We start from the raw sequence: 22029 nt of genomic DNA on the forward strand, positions 1-22029 counted from the left end.
TTAGTCAACATCCTCTCCTGTAAATTATGTCCTTTTAAAATAGATGTACAAACATCCCCTTCAATACAAGCCCAGAGAGGCCATGTGATGTTATTTTTGCTTTTGTTTTCTTGTGATCACGACTTAATTTTCTCGTGATCTCGAGATAACAAAGTTGTTTTCTCGTGATCATGACATAATCAGAACCACGGTGAAGTTAGTTTGATATTCGGACATTAGACAGACAATCGGAAGCGGTAGTTTAGGGACCGTCGACAAATTTCTGTACAACTGAAATGTGGTACTTGTTACTTGACTACGTTCCCCAGTTATTTTAATTTCTTCTTAAATATACATATGACATGCGGCATTGCAAACAGCATTTGTTTATTTATAAATAAAAATTTAATTAATTGATAGTATTAATTATGTATCATGTGAATTAATTTGCTATTATTAATTATTTTTTTTAATAAAAAAACTATTTCTTCAATAGCTGCTTTTTTGGGATAAGAAGAGGTGTACCTTGTGGGGGTGTCCAAGTAGATTATTTTAGTACTAGATTTGGGTCACATGACATAGAAGCTATTAAAGAGATAGTGTTTTTTAAATAAAAATTAAAATAAAAATAAAAGAAGAGATTCTTTGGGATACAAAGAGGTGTACCTTGTGGAGGTGTCCAATTAGATCATTTTGGTACTAGATTTGGGTCACAGGGTCACATGACCTAGAAGCTATTGAAGAAATAGTGTTTTTATTTTTAAATAAAAATAAAAGACGACATTTTTGGAATAACAAAGAGGTGTACCCTGTGGAGGTGTCCAAGTAGATCATTTTAGTACTAGTTTGGGGTCACAGGGTCACATGAGCTAGAATCTATTGAAGAAATTGTGTTTTTTTTAATAAAAATTAAAATAAAAATAAAAAAGAGATTTTTTGGGATACAAAGAGGTGTACCCTGTGGAGGTGTTCAAGTAGATCATTTTGGTACTAGATTTGGGTCACAGGGTCACATGACCTAGAAGCTATTGAAGAAATAGTTTTTTTATTAAAAAATTAATTAATAATAGCAAATTAATTCACATGATACATAATTAATACTATTAATTAATTCAATTTTTATTTATAAATAAACAAATGCTGTTTGCAATGCCACATGCCATATGTATATTTAGAAATTAGAATAACTGGGGAACGTAGTCAGTTAAGTAACAAGTACCACATTTCAGTCGTACAGAAATTTGTCGATAGTCCCTAAACTACCGCTTCCGAATGTCTGTCTAATGTCCGAATATCAAACTAACTTCACCGTGGTTCTGATTATGTCGTGATCACGAGAAAACAACTTTTGTTATCTCGAGATCACGAGAAAATTAAGTCGTGATCACGAAAAAACAACTTTTGTTATCTCGAGATCACGAGAAAATTAAGTTGAGATCACGAAAAAACAACTTTTGTTATCTTGAGATCACGAGAAAATTAAGTTGAGATCACGAAAAAACAACTTTTGTTATCTCGAGATCACGAGAAAATTAAGTTGAGATCATGAAAAAACAACTTTTTAAATCTATTATCTGGGAGGCATTTAAAGCATATATCTGTGGACATATTTGATATTACAGTGCCTCAGTGGGGAAACAGCATAGAGAACAAAAAATACTTTTGAAAATAGATTCTCAATCTTCCCTTTACCTGATTTGTATAAGAAAAGGCTCTCACTCCAATCAGAAATCTAGTTAGTTACCACTTCGGAAACAAATAATCTTCTAACACGAGCAAAAACTAACCTTTATGAAAACAGAATAAATCTAGGAAAGATTTATTAAAGAAATCAAAACCAATTCAGAACAAAGCACCTCAGATCTGCAAGATCTTAACTTTTTAACTATTACACCAGAAAATAAAGACCTTCTGGAACAGCCTCTAACTTTTATGGAGTAAAGGCAGGCAATATGCAGTGCTCTAAAGCACCAACTATGATGGGATTTATTGAGAATCGACTACTCTTTTTTAATATTTGAAGATTATTAAATATAATTTACTCCAACCGTAATCTGAGTCAGTCTGAAAGAATAATTTCCTTGGAAGTGGAGAAGACGGGGTCGAATGGGATTATCTCTTTATGACCCTGTTAAAGTTAGGATTTGGCCCTAAATTCATTACATTAATTCAGTTACATTATGCTCATCCCCAAGCATCAGTAAAACAGTGACAGTTCTTGTTACTTCCCTCTTGGCTGCTCTACCAGACAAGAATGCCCTCTTTCTCCCCGTCTGTTTGCACTTGCTATAGAGCCATTGCTCTGCACACTTTACAAGCCTATAGTGAGAGAAAAACTGCTATTATGAATGTATATTTCCCCTCTGGCCACTCTAGTAAGTTTCTAGCAACAACATTCTCTAGAATGTCTGATCTTTAGTAGCAACCACCATCTGATTCTCAAGAGATCCCATTGAGACAATTCCAAAAGAGTTTTAATTTTGGAAATATTTTCTGTAGATCCAAAGTTATAATCATTTGATTATAATTTTTGCTCCACATAAATGCCTTCACAGAGTTTGCGGACCCGAGTCGGTAAAAATTGCCTTTAAATTTTGATCTAGAAGACTTTGAATTCCAATGGATTTTTTTCTGTAGAATTCAAATTGAATGTCATTTTTACCATAAAACCACCGTATACAAGTGTTTAAGTATAAAGTTAGTACGTCTTATTTTCACGAATGACCATCAACTCATCTAGACCATTTTCATTCATTCATTCATTGTCTTCCGCTTATCACGTAAAACATCACATCACAAACAATTTTTAAAAGTGTCTTGTAAAATATTGTAAATATTTTTTATAACTGAAATTTTAATAAATCTGGTAATTAATGCACATTTTCAGTAAAATCATGTTGCAATGTAGATATGTAGATGTTTGGCATCACAGTTCCAATGTTACAGTGAGTATACATCAAGTAAATGATAAGAACTGGCAAAAACACTCAAGTTGTCAGGATTTGGCATTATAGTGCAAAGACATTTAACGTTTCTCTTCATAACTGTTGTAGATTTAAAGAACATGTCTCTATATGATGTATAAAGTTCCTGATGTTTCACAAGCTCATTGAAAAACCACTGCCTTACAGAATTCATACATTCTGGGATCATACCAGAGGCAAGAAGAAATTCTAGCTTTACTTTTTTTTCACTGTAATCAATGTTTTGTCTTTAATTTGCTACAAAACACAATCTGGAAAATATATGCAAAGAAGTTGTCCAAAAAAAACCCCAAAAGCGCACCTGCTACAATTGTGACCTACGATTTTCATTTCATACCATCTAATAGTGGTAAATAATTGCATATTTATCAAAACTATTTTCTTACAGAATAATTTGATACTGTATTCACTCGTTAAATACCTGAAAAATTTCCCACTTTCAACAAATGTATTTATTGCCTATGTCGGCAAAGTAGCTACACAAAATGGCATCTTGGCAAAGTAGCTACACAAAATGGCATCTTGGCAAAGTAGCTACTCAAAATGGCATCTTGGCAAAGTAGCTACACAAAATGGCATCTCGACTCTTGCTAATTGAGGCCACCGAGGTGCAAGGTCAAAAGATTGGGAAACGTAGATGTAAATGCAAGTTGCAAAGCGTTCGTTTCTAAAAATAATTTTTACGTCAAAAGAAAGGTCATAATCTCTACTTTCAGAATATATAACCATTTTGTAGCTGGTCAGGAAGTGCAAATATTTTGGGCCGATTCTGGGAACTAATTTCTTTTCTTACTTTTTTTTTATTTTATTTTCAGGATTTTTCAGAATAAACACAGAACAAACAACATTGTATCAGACTTCACACGCACTAACGAAAGAAGAAAAAATAAGTAAATAAATAAATAAAAAATAAGTAAATAAAAAAAAATAATAATAATAATAAAAAAAACATGTTTAATACCTTAGTCATGAATTATAATGCTTACAATAATAAATACAGGTTCAGTAACTAAAGGTACCATAGTAAAGAGCTGCAAAACAGTCAACCATTAGAAATACCCAAAGGTAATGTACAACTCAACTCACATAAGAAACATTAGACATTGGTTTGGCTGCTTGTTTGTGTACATATCCGAGAAAAGCAGAACAGCAGAAAACTTTTCAAGGGACCTAAGAAATCAGAGTCTTTCCATTTGTATGACGGAAATCATAATAAAAATCGGAAGTCCATAATCCAGATTCGAAAAGAGGGAGATGAAGGTGACTTCCAGTTCTTTAATATAAGTCTCTTGGTCATGATCACACCCAAGGTGTTGGCCTGTTGTAAAGTTTTTGGAAGGCTAGAGGTGTGTTGTGAAACGCCAAAAATGGCAAGTTCTGCGTCCGGCAGAAGAGGCCTGTTATAGGCCTTAGAGTACCAGTCAAATATGCTAGTCCAGAATCCCGACAGTGAAGGACAAAACCAAAAAGCATGTGCAGTTGTATCCTCTGTGACCTTACACTTGTCACAGAATGGTGAGACAGAAGAAAACATTTTGTGCAGTTTGGTCTTGGTATAATGCAAACGATGAATAACCTTGAATTGTATCAGTTGATGTCTACTGTTGACTGAACAGGACCGTACTGCGGTCAAACACCTATCCCATGTTTCATCGGAGAATTCAGCTCCCATATCATCCTCCCAGGCCACTTTAAATCTCTGATTTGAGGCTGTGACACAACATTCAAATAAGCCAACAAATTTAGAGACGCGTAGGTCTCTAAAGGTGCGTAGAATGAGGAGGACTTAATAAAATATCAAAAACACATGCTTCTCAGGGACGCATTCAGAGTTACAAATTCTGGACTTCACATAATGCCTAATTTGTAAATAACAAAAAAAAAGTGTGAATGGGGTAGATCAGACTTCTCCCTTAGCTGGTTAAATGATGCAAACCTAAATGATGCAAACATAAATGTCCTTAATAGAACATAAATCCTTCTCCTTCCAAACAAAATAAATTCTGACAGACCATGGCGGTGAAAAAGAATGATTGTGGCAAATTGGTGTATACACAGAGGTCTCTGGTAGGGACAGGGCTTTTCTTACTTGATTAAAAATTTTGATTGAATTTTTCAACACGATATTTAGCTTTTTATAGCTGTAGACTTATCTAACTTGGAGAATAACATGGCTGCTAATGAGGTCCCAACAGCCTGACCTGTCTCCATTCGCAGCCATAAGAGAACCTCAGGGGGCCAAATTGCCCAGTGCTCCCTTCTCCCAGTACATTAAAGCCCTAACATTGGCAGTCCAGTAATAGTGTTTAAATACTGGCAGACCCAGACCGCCCACAGACCTGGGCTTCTTTAGATATCCAATGTGTCTTATAGTTCCAAACATAGGACAAAATTATAGAATCCAGTTCCTTAAAAAAGGCAGATCTAAGAAAAATTGGAAGATTTTGACAGATATATAGGAATCTAGGAAGGGAGACCATTTTTATTGAGTTTATACATCCAATCATAGATAAAGGCAAGATTTTCCAATTCTCTATGTTACACTTAAGTTTTGATTGAGGTTGATTGTATACCCAGATAATCTCCCAAAAGTAGTAATTAACTCTAAAAGAACAGGAACAGAACTTCGAGAGTTCTTCAAATACAATATTACATCGTCTGCATATAGACTAATAAGGGCTTCACTCCCCCCAATGTCAAGACCCATGATATCTTTGACATCTTATACATATGGCAAGGGGCTCAACTGCGATGGCAAAAAGGGCAGGTGAAAGGGGACAGCCCTGTTGTACCGAGCGGTGTAAAGGGAACTTAGGCAACCTATCTGTATTCGTTAAGATTGAACACACTGGCCTAGCATATATTAACCTAACCCATGATATAAATGTCTCACCAAACCCAAACTTCTGCAATGATCCAAACATATAAGGCCACTCAACCCGATCAAAAGCCTTCTGCACATCCTAGGACAGAATCGCTGCCTCATTGGCTTTCGTGTGATTAGCGTATATTGTATTGAAGAGGCGACGAACATTAAAAAGAGAATCTGCAAGGGATAAATCTGGTCAGGTCAGGGTGAATGACGGAGAGTAGATGATTGTTGAGCCGAATAGCCAAAATTTTGGAAGCACAATTAGCCTATAACCCAGATAGCAAAATAGGTCTGGTCCAGATCTGGCCCACACAATGCACTTACACTCGGCCCACATACCACAAAGAATGACGGCCCTCTGGTGACCCATATCTGGTTTGCCAGAGGTGGGCCAAACATGGGCCAGCACAAGGCCAGCACTGGGCCACACCACATAAACCAAACCATAACTGGGCCACATCTGGCATGCCATCATATAAACAGTGCCATCACTGCCAAACTTGGTCCGCATCTGGTTGACATACCACTTGCCATGCCAGAACTCAGCCAGCAGTGCCGGCTTAATGCCAGTTCTGGCCCAGATCCGTCTGCTATGTGGGAACTAGCCTGGTCAGTTTCATCTTTATTTTTCTTTAAGATGAGAGATATATTGGCTCCATACAATGTATCAGCCAGAGCATTATCTTTTTTGGAATTGATTATCATTCTAAGAAGCAGTGGGGCCACTCTTTTAACTTGGTGCTAATATAGTCTACAAATTACTGTCAGGAAGCAGAGATGGATTGAAACACCAGGAATAAGACTATTATATTGGGAGAGAAAGAGATCGATAGACATAGTGAGGGGACTGTGATCAGAGATTAATATGCTGATATCATAATCATAAAATATAATCATAATATATAATGATATCATAAAATATAATGATATTTGGTTTTAATAACACGAGAAATTAACTGAGAGTCAACTAAAAAGGAAAAAAGGAAGATTTGTGAACATGTGAATAATAGGAATAATCCCTGTCAACAGGGTGCTGAATTCTCCAAATATCCACCAGATTTCTGCCCGTGAGCAAATTGTTTAAGACCTGTACTGAGGCAATTCCTGGTGGTGTGCAAGTGGACAATCTATCTAAATAAGGGTCTAAGTAAAAATTCAAGTAACCTCTAATTATTATATTAGAATTATTCCCATCAGGGAGTAAATCAAAAACTTTCTTATAAAAGTTAGGGTCATCAGTATTTGGACCGTAGACATTCAGAAAAGTCAATGGCAAAGAGTTTATGGACCCAGAAACTATAATATATCTGCCATGGGGGTCTGTGACCATAAATTGGAATGGAATATTTTTCTGAAAGAGGATGGTCACACCCCGAGCATGAGAAGTGAATGGTGATTGATAAACTTGTGATATCCAGCTACACTTTAACTTACACTATATTGCCAAAAGTATTCGCTCACCCATCCAAATAATCAGAATCAGGTGTTCCAATCACTTCCATGGCCACAGGTGTATAAAATCAAGCACCTAGGCATGCAGACTGTTTTTACAAACATTTGTGAAAGAATGGGTCGCTCTCAGGAGCTCAGTGAATAGGATGCCACCTGTGCAACAAATCCAGTAGTGAAATTTCCTTGCTCCTAAATATTCCACAGTCAACTGTCAGCTGTATTATAAGAACGTGGAAGTGTTTGGGAATGACAGCAACTCAGCCACGAAGTGGTAGGCCACGTAAACTGATGGAGCGGGGTCAGCGGATGCTGAGGCGCATAGTGCGAAGAGGTCGCCAACTTTCTGCAGAGTCAATCACTACAGACCTCCAAACTTCATGTGGCCTTCAGATTAGCTCAAGAACAGTGCGCAGAGAGCTTCATGGAATGGGTTTCCATGGCCGAGCAGCTGCATCCAAGCCATACATCACCAATGCAATGCAAAGTGTCGGATGCAGTGGTGTAAAGCACGCCGCCACTGGACTCTAGAGCAGTGGAGATGCGTTCTCTGGAGTGACGAATCGCGCTTCTCCATCTGGCAATCTGATGGATGAGTCTGGGTTTGGCGGTTGCCAGGAGAACGGTACTTGTCTGACTGCATTGTGCCAAGTGTAAAGTTTGGTGGAGGGGGGATTATGGTGTGGGGTTGTTTTTCAGGAGCTGGGCTTGGCCCCTTAGTTCCAGTGAAAGGAACTCTGAATGCTTCAGCATACCAAGACATTTTGGATAATTCCATGCTCCCAACTTTGTGGGAACAGTTTGGAGCTGGCCCCTTCCTCTTCCAACATGACTGTGCACCAGTGCACAAAGCAAGGTCCATAAAGACATGGATGACAGAGTCTGGTGTGGAGGAACTTGACTGGCCTGCACAGAGTCCTGACCTCAACCCGATAGAACACCTTTGGGATGAATTAGAGCGGAGACTGAGAGCCAGGCCTTCTCGTCCAACATCAGTGTGTGACCTCACAAATGTGCTTCTGGAAGAATGGTCAAAAATTCCCATAAACACACTCCTAAACCTTGTGGACAGCCTTCCCAGAAGAGTTGAAGCTGTTATAGCTGCAAAGGGTGGACCGACGTCATATTGAACCCTATGGATTAGGAATGGGATGTCACTTAAGTTCATATGCGAGTCAAGGCAGGTGAGTGAATACTTTTGGCAATATAGTGTATGTTGCTCAGCTGCTTTAATATGAGTCTCCTGTAGTAAAATCACATCCGCTGATAAGGATTTAAGATGTCTAAATACCTTTTCTCTCTTTATAGCATTTCCTAGCCCCTTAACATTCCAAAAGACCAATGTCACATTTCTTCCCTCAGTTAATACTCTACGAAAGGACCTCTGCAAAACACTGCACATCAGAGTCGGACACTAGCTAGGTTTACACTACAGTGGCACAGGAAAATATAATTCAAGCATAGATCTAGTACCCTGAATTCTCACCACACCTTTCCACGAACAGTGCTGCCTCCATCAGATCCTCGAAAACTGTAGTTGAATTTGCAGCCTAGCCAGGTATCGCAAAGTAAACTTGATTCCTTTTTTGTGCAGGTTTTGCATTACATCCTGAAAGGCGTTCCGCTGAGACATCACCTCGCTAGTATAGTCCGGAAAAATCAGGACCCTTTTCCCCTTGTATTCCAACGGTTGCAATCTCCCACGTCGCAGAATCAGCTCCTTCTCTTGAAAATGATGGATACACACTATTACAAGCAATTGGGGAATCAGCCTTGAAACAAATTCAGTGGGTTTACACTCCTCTTCTTGTATCCCCATGATCTTAATATTGTGTCTTCTAGACCGAGCTTCTAGATCCAGGATGTTAGCACGGAGATGACTGTTTTGTTTAGGCAGCTCTGAATACTTAGTTTCCAACTTCTGTATCCTTGCCTCAAAGGCACTGGTCGCCAACTCTTGATTGGCCACCCGAGATTATTTGATCTCTTGTATCAGTCTGAACCTGCTGCCTCTACCAAGTAAACTTCTCTTCTCATGCTCCTTCTGTAGAGTGGAACTCACGGTGGTACTCTTGATCAGGTCCACATCAAATGATTCCTGTATATACTGAGGACGGCTGACCGAGAGGCGCTCATTTTTCTTGTAGTAATCCTGAAAGTAAGGTTATTTAATCTGTTTGTTCTTAGCACAGAACTTATTATTTGTGCTATAATTAAAGAGATTGGTCTACCTCAGCCACTTGAAGGCGAAGGTCATTTGCTTCCCACAGAAGGTTAGTAATGAAACCTCGCTGCTCAATTTCTGATTAGCTGTCTGTTGCCAAGCATCCAGCAGCAACAAGCAAACACCGATCCATTTCACAATGAACAAACTTAGAAATTACATGTGTGAAAAGTTTCTTTACTCTGTGTTAAAAGCGGTGTTTAGAGCGACGATAACCCAGGGTTAAGAGCAGTGTGAAAAGCCTTATAGAATATAATGGTATAGCACATGGAGTAATTCCACTCACCCTCTTTTGTTCACTTTGTTGTTGAGTCTGATTAAACTGCTGGTGGATGAGTGACAAACTCTGGCTCAGGTCCTCCAAATGCTGATCTCTCAGTTTTGTTAGAAGTGCTTCAGGTATCTTACAGACAATCTCCTCAATGGCTTTCAGCTGCTTACAGAACTCTGTACATAGAATTCAAGCAATAATAATCTTTCTTTTATAGTCACTTTTGGTCCTTTGCTAAATAAGTATTTATGAGAAGTAATTATGAGTATATAGGCTATATAGGTTATATACTTAAAGATTTATAAGTATAATTCTGTATGACAAATATTTAAAAGTGTAATCAGTAAAATAACAGACCCGAGAAACTTGAAGTTCTTTTCGAAAAATTACAGTCAGTAAATTTTAAGTTAGTTTCCCCCAGCTTTATTTGCCATTTCTCACTCAGTGTCTCAGCAACATCATGTATTTGCTGAATTTGCTGTAAGGGAGAGCAGCAGCTTTTGAATACAGAAGGTATAAAATAACCATCGCTGGCTCTTTTACAGAAGAGAGGAATGGTGTTCTTCCCACCCAGAGATCAGAGCCAGTGCTTTCATTAACTCCTGGCTACAAATAGCCATTCCACATAGAATCAGGCTATGGTAATACTTGTTTCCTGAGAAAAAAGCAAACGCTCTCATTCTGACCTTAAATCTGATGTTTAATTACAAAGGCAGCTGGCCAGTGACCTGTTACAAAGCAAAATCTAGAGATTTCAAATGCCTGAATTAGTCTCTGAGCATTATGTAAGAAAGAGGTTTACCTTGTACACAGCGATGGTGGTACTTATGACATTGGCTCTGGAAGTCAAGGAATATCTTGTTCAGGTCCTCAGCACACAGCTCAAATGATTCCTGAATATACTGAGGACGGCTGACTAAGCGGTGCTCCGTTTTCTGGTAGAAATCCTAAAAGTAAGGCGATTTAATCTAATTATTCTATTCTATTCCAATTATTATCACAGAAGAGTACTTATTATTTGTGCTATAATTAAAGAGATGGGTCTACCTCAGCCACTTGAAGGAGAACGTCATTTGCTTCCCACAGAATGTTACTGATGAAACCCTTAAAAGTGATGCTGAAACAATACAAATTATTCACCCAGTTAGACACAGCCTTATGTTGCCATAATATATTGCAGTACAACAAAATTAACAAAAAGATTACAACAAAAATGTTATTTACATTTCCTTTTGATCATCAGGTTTAGGACCAAACACTTGGAATCTCGTATCGAACCGATTGGGTTTGATCACACTGGAAGAAAAGAATGTTAAAATGTCAACAGATATCAATTGAATTCTTATCTCAAAGCACTACATAAAAAGGATACTTGCTCCAAAAGCATTGACCTAGAACATTTTAATGTCCCATATAAAATGAGCTGTAGTGAAGTGAAAACTAACCTCATTGAGTTCATTGACTTCCTGCGCAGAGACCGTAAGCCAGAGAGGTTCCTATTCTTCCCTGACCTTTGACCCGACCCTGGTGGAGGGCTTGGAAGGACAGGAGCTGGTGGGTCAAAAAAAAGAAAAAAACTTTGACATACCATTTGAGCAATAGATGAATGTGTTTACACACCTATGTACATGAACATCAGAAATAATCTGACTCAGCAACAATGTAAAAGGCCCCTTTCATGGCATGTATAGGCACATACTTCCTTTTTAAAATACTGAGATTTTAAAGATTTTAAAAGATTTAAACAACTGGTGTACATGCAAACGTTAATGTTACACACTGTGAAACTTACAGCAAGCAAGCCATTCACTCTTGAGGAGAAAGACTGAAGAAAACATTGGCGTACCTGCTACTGCTGCTGAGTTTGTCTCTTTAAGCTCCTCACTGACCTCTTGGCAGGTTTGAGGTTTGCTTATCCTGAAATTTGGAAAGAACAAAAAAAAATGTAATGTGTCTTGAATCATTTCTTCCTCTTTACAGTTTCACTTTGAGTTGAAATAAACTGCGTTCCTTGTGGGTGGGCATTTCCGAAATGTTGAAACCACTTGGGGGGAAAAAACAGTACTGGAGTTTACAATTTACAAAGCAGAATTTAAAATAGTAACTAGTGTCTAATTATTTATTAAATTACGTATATATGAATAAAAATCAACAACTGTCAAGCTGTTTTGCAATGGTGTTTTTTCTTTACCATAGCAGTCCTCTGATCACCTCTACTGCCTTGTCATCCATGAAGGCAGCTCCCATGCGGCTGGGCTGTAGAAGGGGATCTGCAGAGGGGCTCCCCACCTTCTCCTGCTTACGGGACCGTGAAGCCGTGGCAAAAGCCCCCTGCAGAGGACTGCCAGGCAGTGGAACAGCCATAGAATGGTCCTGCAGGCAAGAAATAATGACAGTGATAATGATGATGAAAGAGATGGCCATAATTATTATCCTCATCATCTTCATAAAACTAATAAGTAGTTGTGCGGAAACATACCAGATAACAGTCCAGATACTGACTTCTCTTTCTGATTTCTTCTATCCGGGAAGATACTAAACTACAAATGTCGCCCGATGTTACCTGTAATGCATGTAATTCAAGCATACACATTAGAATTGCACATACTTTCCATACATAAGGCATGCTTGTGATCACTGTACACAGACTGTACCCTGTTTTCCACACTGCACTGGGTGTAGGCATCAAGCCTTTCTTTCAGTTCACTCATCACAGTGTTGATCATTTTTTTTCTGAGAGTTGCTCTTCATGGCCTGTAGATACATATTATTTATACTTTGTTAGAATAATGCTGGTGGTAGAGAATTCTTAATAATCAACAAAATGTTTGTAAAAGTACCTCTGATTTAATCTGGAGTTTTGTGTTTTTCAGTATCCTTTGGATTTTCTCATGAAAAATTACATTCACTTTCAGAAACTGGAGTTTCTCTTCAAACTTACTGATGACCTTTTTTGCCTGAACAGATTAACAAAAAACACTGTTTTACTGTTTATATTTATCATTTGGTATGTAGAAGACTTTTATTTATTTTATAGCATTATCACTAAGTAAGCCACTGCATGCCACATATTGTGTACTTTACCTCATCCTGGCATTTAGTCTCTGTGACTGCCATTTTCTGCATTAGAGCCTTTTCAGTTGAGTCAATGCAATCAGCCATCTTCTCTAGATGCTTTCTGTATTGCTTTATCTTTTTTGGGGTAAAATTACCACCTTCAGCAAACAGCCTTGAAAGAAATGAGACTAGTTACTCATTTGTTTCCTGATGTGTTAAGAGTAAAAGTTAAAAAAAATATAACAACAATAATAATAATAATTAACATACTTGAAATTTTTCATTAATTGTGCATTGGCCTCTCTAAGGGCCCCAAGTCTGATCTCCATATTTTGTCTAAACTGCCTCTGTAAATCCTGGATGTCACTGAAGTGTTCATCCAAGCTGATTTGTATTGAAGCACTGAGTTTCAGCAGCCTGTTAAAACACATAAGCAAACAGATTTAAAAATCGTGTATTAGTGCACAGCTAAATTGATGTTATATTGTTGTTGGCACAGAAGCACTTACATGTCAGACTTGGTAGCAGCGTATAATGTGTCCTCCATGCTGTTGATTTTTGCATGAATGTTTTCATATATTTCACGCTGGGTGACCTGGAGGTTGTTGAAGTCGGTTCGCAATTCATCAAGAGCCTGAAGATCAATTCAGCTGGTAACACCATATAGACAGTTCACAAACAGATAGATAAGCTTTCAAATAAACACTTTCAAAGCACAAACCAAATGTTCACATGGCAGAATGACATTCTGCTGTCATTCACACACCTGCTCGGACATTATAAACGTCCATTTTAATCCTCTTGGCTCGAGGCTGATGCAGATGGATGTGAAGATCTAGTTCAGACTTCAGCTTCTCTTTCATAGCTTCCACGATGGCCACTGTGTGTCTCAGAACCTCCTGATTCCTCTCCTCAAGATGATTAAAGAATTTCTCTCTCACACTGACATTGGGACACAAATCAGACTTAGATACTGAAATAACATATGCCAGGAATTATTACTTTGTTATTTTGCAAAATCTTATTCTTACTTTCTTTGCAATTCAATTATGAGACTTTTTGGATACAAAGCCTCTTCCACTTCCATAACATTCAAAAGCTCTTCAGCATCATCACAGTGTATTTCGGGGCAGCTGTAGATATTTCCCTTTAGTGTAGTAAAAGTGTTATTGTTTTGAGAGTCTCTGTTCTCCTGTGAGAAACAATCAATATTCTCCTAAAAAACATAAAAGAAACAGTATATTTTAATAAGGTAACAAGCAGTGGAATAGAGTAGGCTACAAATTGAGAAAAGTGTGCACAAAGATGTACCACAGCATAGGCTAAATCAGGAGTAACAGGAGTAACATTCTGGAAAGTGCTGGGGCAAAGGGGGTTATGACGAATCTATGCAAGATATCTGTTCTTAGCAGTTGAAAACCCCCTAACCCTTACCCTAAACCTAGAACCTCTAACTCACTAAGGATAAGTGTAGGACAGAGTATCTGAAGCTCCTCGGGGTCCTAAAGTATACAGACATAGAATTAGTCAAAGCCCTAATTAATACTTAAATTGTAACTAATTGATGACCTGAACTGTACCTGACTGTATATTTCATTGACCTTGAAGTACTGACTGACTGCTATGCTGTATGTGTGTATTTCTTTAAGGACCATTTCAGGATAACTCTCCACTCTAACAACTCCTTCCTTATTGAAATTGACAATCCTGTAAAAGTAGAAACATTTGATTTAAGTTATGTTGATTATACCACAGATATAAACTGATAGATTTTTGCTTACCCTTCCTTAATTTGCTCTAAAATGTTAAGGATCTCCTCCATTGTAGCCTTGAGGGCCTTCTCTGTGCTTTCCTGCCTGAGTTTGTCCAACATCATATCCAGCTGAGCTTCTTTTTTCTACCAACATCAAGCAAACAAAGGCAATGAAAAAAAGACATGCATAGCTTCATTATTAATTAGTCGGTGGACATCACTGGGCATTATATAACAGATTTTTTCAAGCTTCATTGTGTATTTCCTTAGGAGTGCAGAAATCTGTAAAACATAGACAATTTATATAGTATATACTGTAGATACTGAAGTCTTATTATATATGATGATAATAAGAACTCCATCTTGATTTTCTACCACTGCTGCTCGTTCAGTCTCATATTTGACGATCAGCTCATCCAACTCCTGGATACAGTTTCTCCTCATAGCAGATTCATGGCTCACAGAGGTCCAAATCTCATGTAGATCCTGAGTGAGAATCATGTTTATCAATTATTACAAACAAATTATTGTGTAGAAGATACACAACTGTTAATTATTAAACATTATCATACAAATAAATGAAATAGAACTGAATTGAAAGATATATGACAATCCACACAATGAGATCACCAGATAGCTGAAGGCTATTAAATCACCATCATGTTCTGTTTTCTGCATCAGTCTCTCCACTTCCTCATCACATTCTGACAGTTTGAGAAGGAAATCTTCTCCAGTGTCTCTCAACAATGACTCGTAGCCCTGAAGAAAATAGAGTCAGTTAAAATGTAAATTAGAGTCACAATATTAGTAATAGATCTATTATATGACTATTCATTTTCTCTACAGTACTGAAGGTGACATACTGCACTGAGCTCAGCAAGATCCCTCTGAAGCTGAGTGAGAGCTTCTGTGTGTTTCCTTTGTCTTTTCTTCCTGAGTCTTTCGAGTATGTCTGAGCCGGTCTTTGCAGAAACTGCAAAAGATTTTTGACTGTTATCACCATCTAAATGAATGCGAATGTGAGCCGTTTTTAAGATTATTTATAAACACTACTAACCAACTCTGTCAGGCAGTCCTCTGACTGCTTCACGATCATCCTGGTCTGTGCTAAATACAGGCTCCGTTCCTGAAAACAGCTGGTTTCAGCAAAGGAGCATATTACAAGTCAGAATATAGGGAATATACATATATAAGAGGGCATGTTCATTTATTCTGTAACAATATTAGCTAGTGTTGCACAGTAGGGCAGCAGGGGTCCAGAGTCCCTGGTTTGTCCAGAGGATCTTCTACAATTATAATATAATATAATTTTATATATATATATAAAATATAATATAATGCCTTGAAGGTTCACAGTAAAACAATCTATCATCTATTATGAACAAGAGATCAATCTATGATCATTGTTATTCTACTTTTTTTTAGCAGTTACCACTGTACCTCATGATGTCCTCAGAGCACTGCTCAGCCCCAGTTTGACTCCTTAGAGGATGCTGATGGTATCCAGTATGTGTGTTCCTACTAATGGGGTTTTCTTCACTCAGACAACCTGCATTTGCAGCACACCTCCTCCTCTTACCCTCATGAAGAGACAGGGACAATTGAGTCTACAGAGAAAAACATATATTTAATTATAATAATACGCCAACATTAACACACTAACCTTACCCTCTTATAACCCTAAGTATGATATATGTGTTGTAAAGTACACAGGGACCAAAGACAAGTATGGCTAAAAGTTTGTAGATACCTTCATACCCATTCGTGTTTCTTTCTACTGCCATACAATTTTAACAACTGTATAATTTGTGTTTGTATGCTGTTAAATTACGATTTCCTTTAACTGAAATTAAGGGGCCCAAACCTGCTCCTCAAATACTTGATTTGACAAGAGCTATTAATCATTACATTAATCTGAATAATTACATTAATCTCATTCATACAGCTGTGCAATCGAGGATTAAGGGCTTTGCTTTGAACTCACAATCTTCCAGTAGTCCAATGCCTCAACCACTGATCTACCACACACACACACCCCCCTCCCCTAAGCTTTCCTAGTAGTGTGGAGCTTAATATAACAGCAAAGGGGTGACTAAATCTGGAATTAGATGTCTCACAAGCACAGAGGTGTAATTGGTCATGTGTCTACAAACTATTTTCACAAGCAACAATATAATATTACAACATAATGCTACTGCAAGAGAAATGATAAATTAATGCATTTTAGTGTTTTTTACCACTGTAGATTTATTTAATCCGTTCAAACTGAACTGGAGAAACTACAGGAGATTTTCCAAATTCTTACACAACAGTTTTGATACTAAACCAACAACACTGTCTATTTTCTAGTTATAACGTTATCATTTGTCATTGTGTTCTCTTCATTTATAAAAGTAAAAAAGAGAAATATTTTACCTGAGCATCAAACTACTGCAGGTAAACATTTCCTCAGGAAACTATACGTGTTTCAGCCATGTCTATTGAATAGCTCGCGTACTAACAGTGTGAAATCAGTTCAAAACAGAAATCTTTAGCTCCTCTTACTGTGGGTTCTGTTACGTAATAAATGAAAATTGCTTCTGTTCTCACACGTCAACACGTTGCAAAGGTGACATTACCCCTCAGACCCTGCAAGTCACATGATCCTCACGTCACATGTTCGCCCAACTCTCACACCTGTTCTGTCCTTCCTCTAATCAGCAGCTCTATTTAATTTCTGCTTTCTGTGGACCTCATTGTCATCCTTGTGTTGTTTGTTGCTTTGCCTTCCACAGCCTTAGCCAGTATGTTTTGCTGTTTTCTTTGCAATTAATAAAACAAAAGTCAGCACTTGTATCTATCACCTCCTATCTTTGTTAAACAGTTTGGCATGGTGAGTCTATTAAGTGTAGTAGCTATATATTTTTCTGGGCCTTGGTACTTGACCCCTGTGAATCGCTTCTGCCTCCTATTTTTCTTAGGAAAAATTAAATTAGATTCAGATGGGTTTTAAAATAGAAAAAAAAAACAGAAGGATGTGGAATGATGTTTGTTGGCTTTGAAATGTCACTAATTTCAGTTTCTGATAAAAAAAAAATTAAAACACAAGAAAACAATGCAAGAGAAGGGGGTTTTGTTTATTGGTTTTACAGACAATCATTAAACAGAGATTTCTGATCTCTAACCAGGAGACTAACAGACTGTTTCTGTCTTTACACACACACACACTTCCTTTGTCTGTAGATTAGGCCAGACATACTGACTTATTTAGCAAAGATCTAATGTTTAAACTCAGTAAGCTATGGGTAACAAAATTGCTTTTAAATTTACCACTCAGGTCAATATGTACTTATAGGAAATTCTAAAATAACATGTTTCATTTCACTATATTGAATTTTAAGATTTAATGTCATCAGTAATTCTAAGATTAGCACTGGATTGAAAAAAGAAAAATCATAATAATAGTCTTCCTGATTAGTTGGGCTTGTATCAAATCCCATCTGTGTCTGTGTTATCAGTCCCACTGGAGTTGTCCAGTACACACTGTGTGCACTCTTTAGCACAGTCTTTAACTGTGGCTTTTGTTCTCAAGGCACGTTTCCTGTCAGGAGAAGAAACTGGTAAATATAGTTCAAAATGGTGATATTACCGTGCTTACCAAGTACAATATTCAAATTATTCAAATTATTTTTAAAAATCATCAAAACATATGCACAGAGACATCACAGAAAATATGTCAAAATACATATACCAACCTTCTGTAGTAAAAATTGCATCTTGGCCTGGGGGGATAGCTAGATGACAGCTCCTCTTCAGTCGACATCCTCTCCTGTAAATTATGTAATTTTAAAATAGATGTACAAACATCCCCTTTCAGTGTAGTTAGTGTAGTTCATATTAATTTACACTCAGTCTCGTATTACCTTGGCATCTGAAGTACACGGGTCTTTAATACTTATGCAGACGTTGTACTCCCCTGAGGTCGGGCTTTGGGAATCATCACTTACACCTTAGGTCAAAATGAAAAGTAAATGCCAACCAACAAGAAGGAAGTAGGTTTTGTGGTAAGTCTGGTCTGACTGTTCTACCGTTTGCAATTTGAAATGCAAATGTATGTTAGCTTTTGAATTTCAGTGTTTGTTAAATTGGTAGACAAACAGAACGTATGGAAGAAAAGTGGAACCAATGAAGGCCAGCTTCAGAGAAAGCAAATAAAAATAAAAGTAAAAATAAAACATACAATAAATACAGGAAAGGAATATAAAATCTATTGCAGAAACTAGAAGATGAATAACAAAAAGAGAGTACCTTTCTCATATCTCTCCTTGAAATCCTCCTCACTTGTTTGACTTTTTAGCTAAAGAGAAAAAAGCCATTTCTCAAACAAAGCTGTAACCAACATGTGATCAACTCTTTTTACTTTTTAAATGAAGAAACAATATTCTGTTTGGCTTACTGAGCTCTCTGAACTACTGTTTATATGTAATAATGGTACAATAAGCTGAAACATACAAAGGCCAAAAAAAGGAACAAGCTGCTGTAACTCTGATATGATTCATTTCTTTCCTGTCTTACTGAGCACTCAGAACTGCTGCGTAGTGGTGTTACAAAGCAAAGAAAGTCATACTAACCTCAGCTGTGCCCCAAAAAGTGTTTCCTTCTATAGACTGGGAGAAAGGACAAAAAATTTGATGATTTCTTAATATTAATCTATATAAGTACTGAGTGACTACAAAAAATGCCTGATCACACTGAGTAAATAATAAAAACTTTGTCATAAACTAAGTCATAAAGATAGCTGTGCACCCAAGTAGACATTTACTAATAGTATGAAACCACATGTACATGAAAAATACCCAAAAGAATTAAATGTCTGCTTCAGCTTGCACAATAAATATACTTACTGATGTTAAATTAGTTCCCTTTTCACCAAAAAACAAACTATTAGTGAAATAACAGCTTTATTGTTATTTACCTAATAGTTTTATTTAAATAACTTATTTTGGCAGATTAGGTTTCATTCTTAAGGTCACATTTGTATTTCTTATAGTTCTGATTTGTTTGAAAATCTGAACTATAAGATCTATCCAAATTCCTTGAAATTGACTGATGAAAAGAGAAAGGGAAAAAGTCACATTATGACTTTTGAAAGTTAGCATGTGTAGCAAATTAGTAAGAAGAAAGTAGAGGTTTTTCTTTATGCAATTTCTTTAGTAAATAAAAGTTAAATAAGAGTTATTTTTCACCTATAGACACTTTTAAATTCAGCCTACTTCCCACTTCTGAACAAAATACATTATGTCATGTGGCAAAAGAGAGTGTTTGAGTTCTGCATATAACATGTCCGCTTACTCCTAGTGTTTTGTGGAAGTGTTTTTGTCTCCGGAGTTTCGCTTGAAGAGCGAGAATTTCTCCTTGAGTGCGGAACAGCTGCACCTGGAGCTCATCATAACGCTCCCCCAACTCTCGGAGCTGCTTGCGGTAACAGTCTTTGTCCTGAAGATTTTTACAGTTCTCCTGATGGTACTCTTCTCGTGACGAAATTGCCTTCATGCCAAATCAGAAACATGATATATATTTACTTTTTATATATTATAGGTAGGTCATGTGATAGCAGTGTGATAAAAAACACAGAGCAGAGTTATTTTATCACCTTGTCTCTTTCTTTAATGACTTCATCCAGCTGCTTTAAAATATCCTCCATGCGATTGCAGTACATTTTTGAGTCTTTCTTTAAAATCTCACACTTCAGTTCCAGCTCATCCTTCTTTTCCAGGTACTGCAGACATACAATTTTAAATAAGCATGAAAACTGTTTGCTGTTGACAATATATTAATATAGAGAGCTACGCTCATTATAAATTTCCAACAAACCTTATCTTTGAGCTCCTCAGCATCATGTAGCTCCCTACGTAATTTATAAAGCTCATTGACCAGCTCTTGATGTGCTCTGCTTTGCTTCTTGAAATCTTCCTCTGACTCAATGCTTGGCTTCTCATCATTTGTTGGAATTTGGACCTTATAGAACATAATTGGCCAAGGAATTCAGTTTGCAGTTGAACTTGGATCTATGTTTTAACTTCTTTTTTAAAAAAAATCTATTTTACCTGAGAAGAGCTCTGAATCTCCTGCACTTGAGCACGGAGAAGATCATTCTCTTTCTGAAGCTCCAACACCATTTCTTGGCTAGGCCTCTGCTCCATAGCATTTTTCAGGGTAATAGTACGTTTGCGTTGAATCTTTGAATCGCTCTCGGCATTCATTAAGCTGTGCTTCAGCCTCTCAATCTGATTGAGAACAAAAAAACTCACTGCTTCATTAAAAACACAATACATACAGATGCATCACCCACATACTGGGTCATATGTTCTTAAGCGACCTAACCTCCAGCTGTAGGTCTCGATTACACATGAGAGCACAGTTCTTCTCCTCACTTAGTCGGTTCATGTCACTCATCAATTTGTAATTCTCGTCCTTCAAGTGCCGTGCCTTGTCCCACATCTGGTCCCGTTCTTCACGCATGCGCTGTATGCGCTCTTGCTGTTTGCGTAGCTCGCATTCTCGTGTCTGAAGCCGGCGAACAGTGTCAGCGTGCTCAGCAACACGTGCAGATGCAGCTAGTCTTGCTTTGCGCTCATCTTGAAGCGCTTTCTGAAGCCGAGTCACCTCGTTCATAAGAAACTGAGTTAATCCAGACTCACCTGCCGTATCTTAGTTGAGAAAGACACATGTTAAACTATTAGTTTCCAAATTAAACATTGTGTTTTATTATTATAGGCATTTCTCACTGAAAAATCAGCAAACAGTGTTATCTACCAATATGCCATGTAAGCTAACAACAAACATACCCACAAGGATTGAGAAGACCCTGGAAGGCTCCTCGCCTGTTATTTTCTGATACAGCTGAGGATAGTCCAGTTCCAGACTTTCAAGGAATGCCACATAGCCTTTATAACCTGTCCTTTGTAATATATCTAGCAGTACACCTAGAAAACACATTTATTTTTTATGTCTCTTAAAAAAAATTATAATAATAATAATAATACTAACAGACAAGAACGAGGTCAGTGTGTGGTGGTGTGAAGGTTACCTACCTACTTTTCGCCGTCTAATGACAAGACTTGGATCATTATAAATCTGTTCTTCATCCTCACTGTTAAGCACCCTGCACTGTCTCAGGTATGGTATTATACGTGAAGGCTCAATAGTCTTGATCAGAAGCATTCTGTGGTCCTCTAGACGCATCCAACACTCTTCATCATCCTCAAACTCAACAGCGCTTGGTCCATCAGCCATCGCTTGCGTTGTAGTTTGTGAATGTTTCTACCTTCACTTCTAAACTGAAACTTGTTTCAGGTCTGACTTCAGTACAATATATCAGCAACAAAAAGGAAATGTTGGTCAAGCTAAACCAATCTTACTTCCTTTTTTCAAAAGTCATTTGAGGTTTCTTTCATTTCC

The 22029-nt window shown here is 37.4% G+C and overlaps 1 protein-coding gene and 1 pseudogene across 1 annotated transcript; both read right to left on the minus strand.

Moving 5' to 3' along the window:
- LOC131343757 (coiled-coil domain-containing protein 180-like) overlaps positions 1 to 16351 on the minus strand; it is a 27684-nt pseudogene extending 11333 nt beyond the window's left edge.
- A 1333-nt stretch (positions 16352 to 17684) lies between these two features.
- Positions 17685 to 22028, minus strand: card9 (caspase recruitment domain family, member 9). The gene is made up of 12 exons (XM_058375089.1): positions 21663 to 22028; positions 21417 to 21554; positions 20953 to 21278; positions 20676 to 20855; positions 20443 to 20586; positions 20222 to 20347; positions 19921 to 20115; positions 19200 to 19235; positions 18877 to 18925; positions 18492 to 18577; positions 18324 to 18397; positions 17685 to 18169 (listed from the first exon to the last, which is right to left on the minus strand). Exons 1-12 carry the CDS (start codon positions 21862 to 21864, stop codon positions 18058 to 18060), a joined length of 1668 nt encoding a protein of 555 aa, XP_058231072.1. The 5' UTR covers positions 21865 to 22028; the 3' UTR covers positions 17685 to 18057.
- Between the last annotated feature and the right edge of the window lies 1 nt (position 22029).

Source organism: Hemibagrus wyckioides, linkage group LG22, assembly GCF_019097595.1.
Source record: "Hemibagrus wyckioides isolate EC202008001 linkage group LG22, SWU_Hwy_1.0, whole genome shotgun sequence".
Lineage (NCBI taxonomy): Eukaryota > Metazoa > Chordata > Actinopteri > Siluriformes > Bagridae > Hemibagrus > Hemibagrus wyckioides.

What these genes read in the sequence shown, in the direction of transcription:
- card9 (XM_058375089.1), bottom strand. Translation starts at nt 21,864, where the DNA reads ATGGCTGATGGACCAAGCGCTGTTGAGTTTGAGGATGATGAAGAGTGT. An exon ending in CAAGGAGAGATATGAGAAAG is followed by an intron (nt 18,578 to 18,876) that starts GTACTCTCTTTT and finishes TTTTGACCTAAG; the next exon opens with GTGTAAGTGATGATTCCCAA. An exon ending in TGCAATTTTTACTACAGAAG is followed by an intron (nt 18,170 to 18,323) that starts GTTGGTATATGT and finishes TTCTCCTGACAG; the next exon opens with GAAACGTGCCTTGAGAACAA.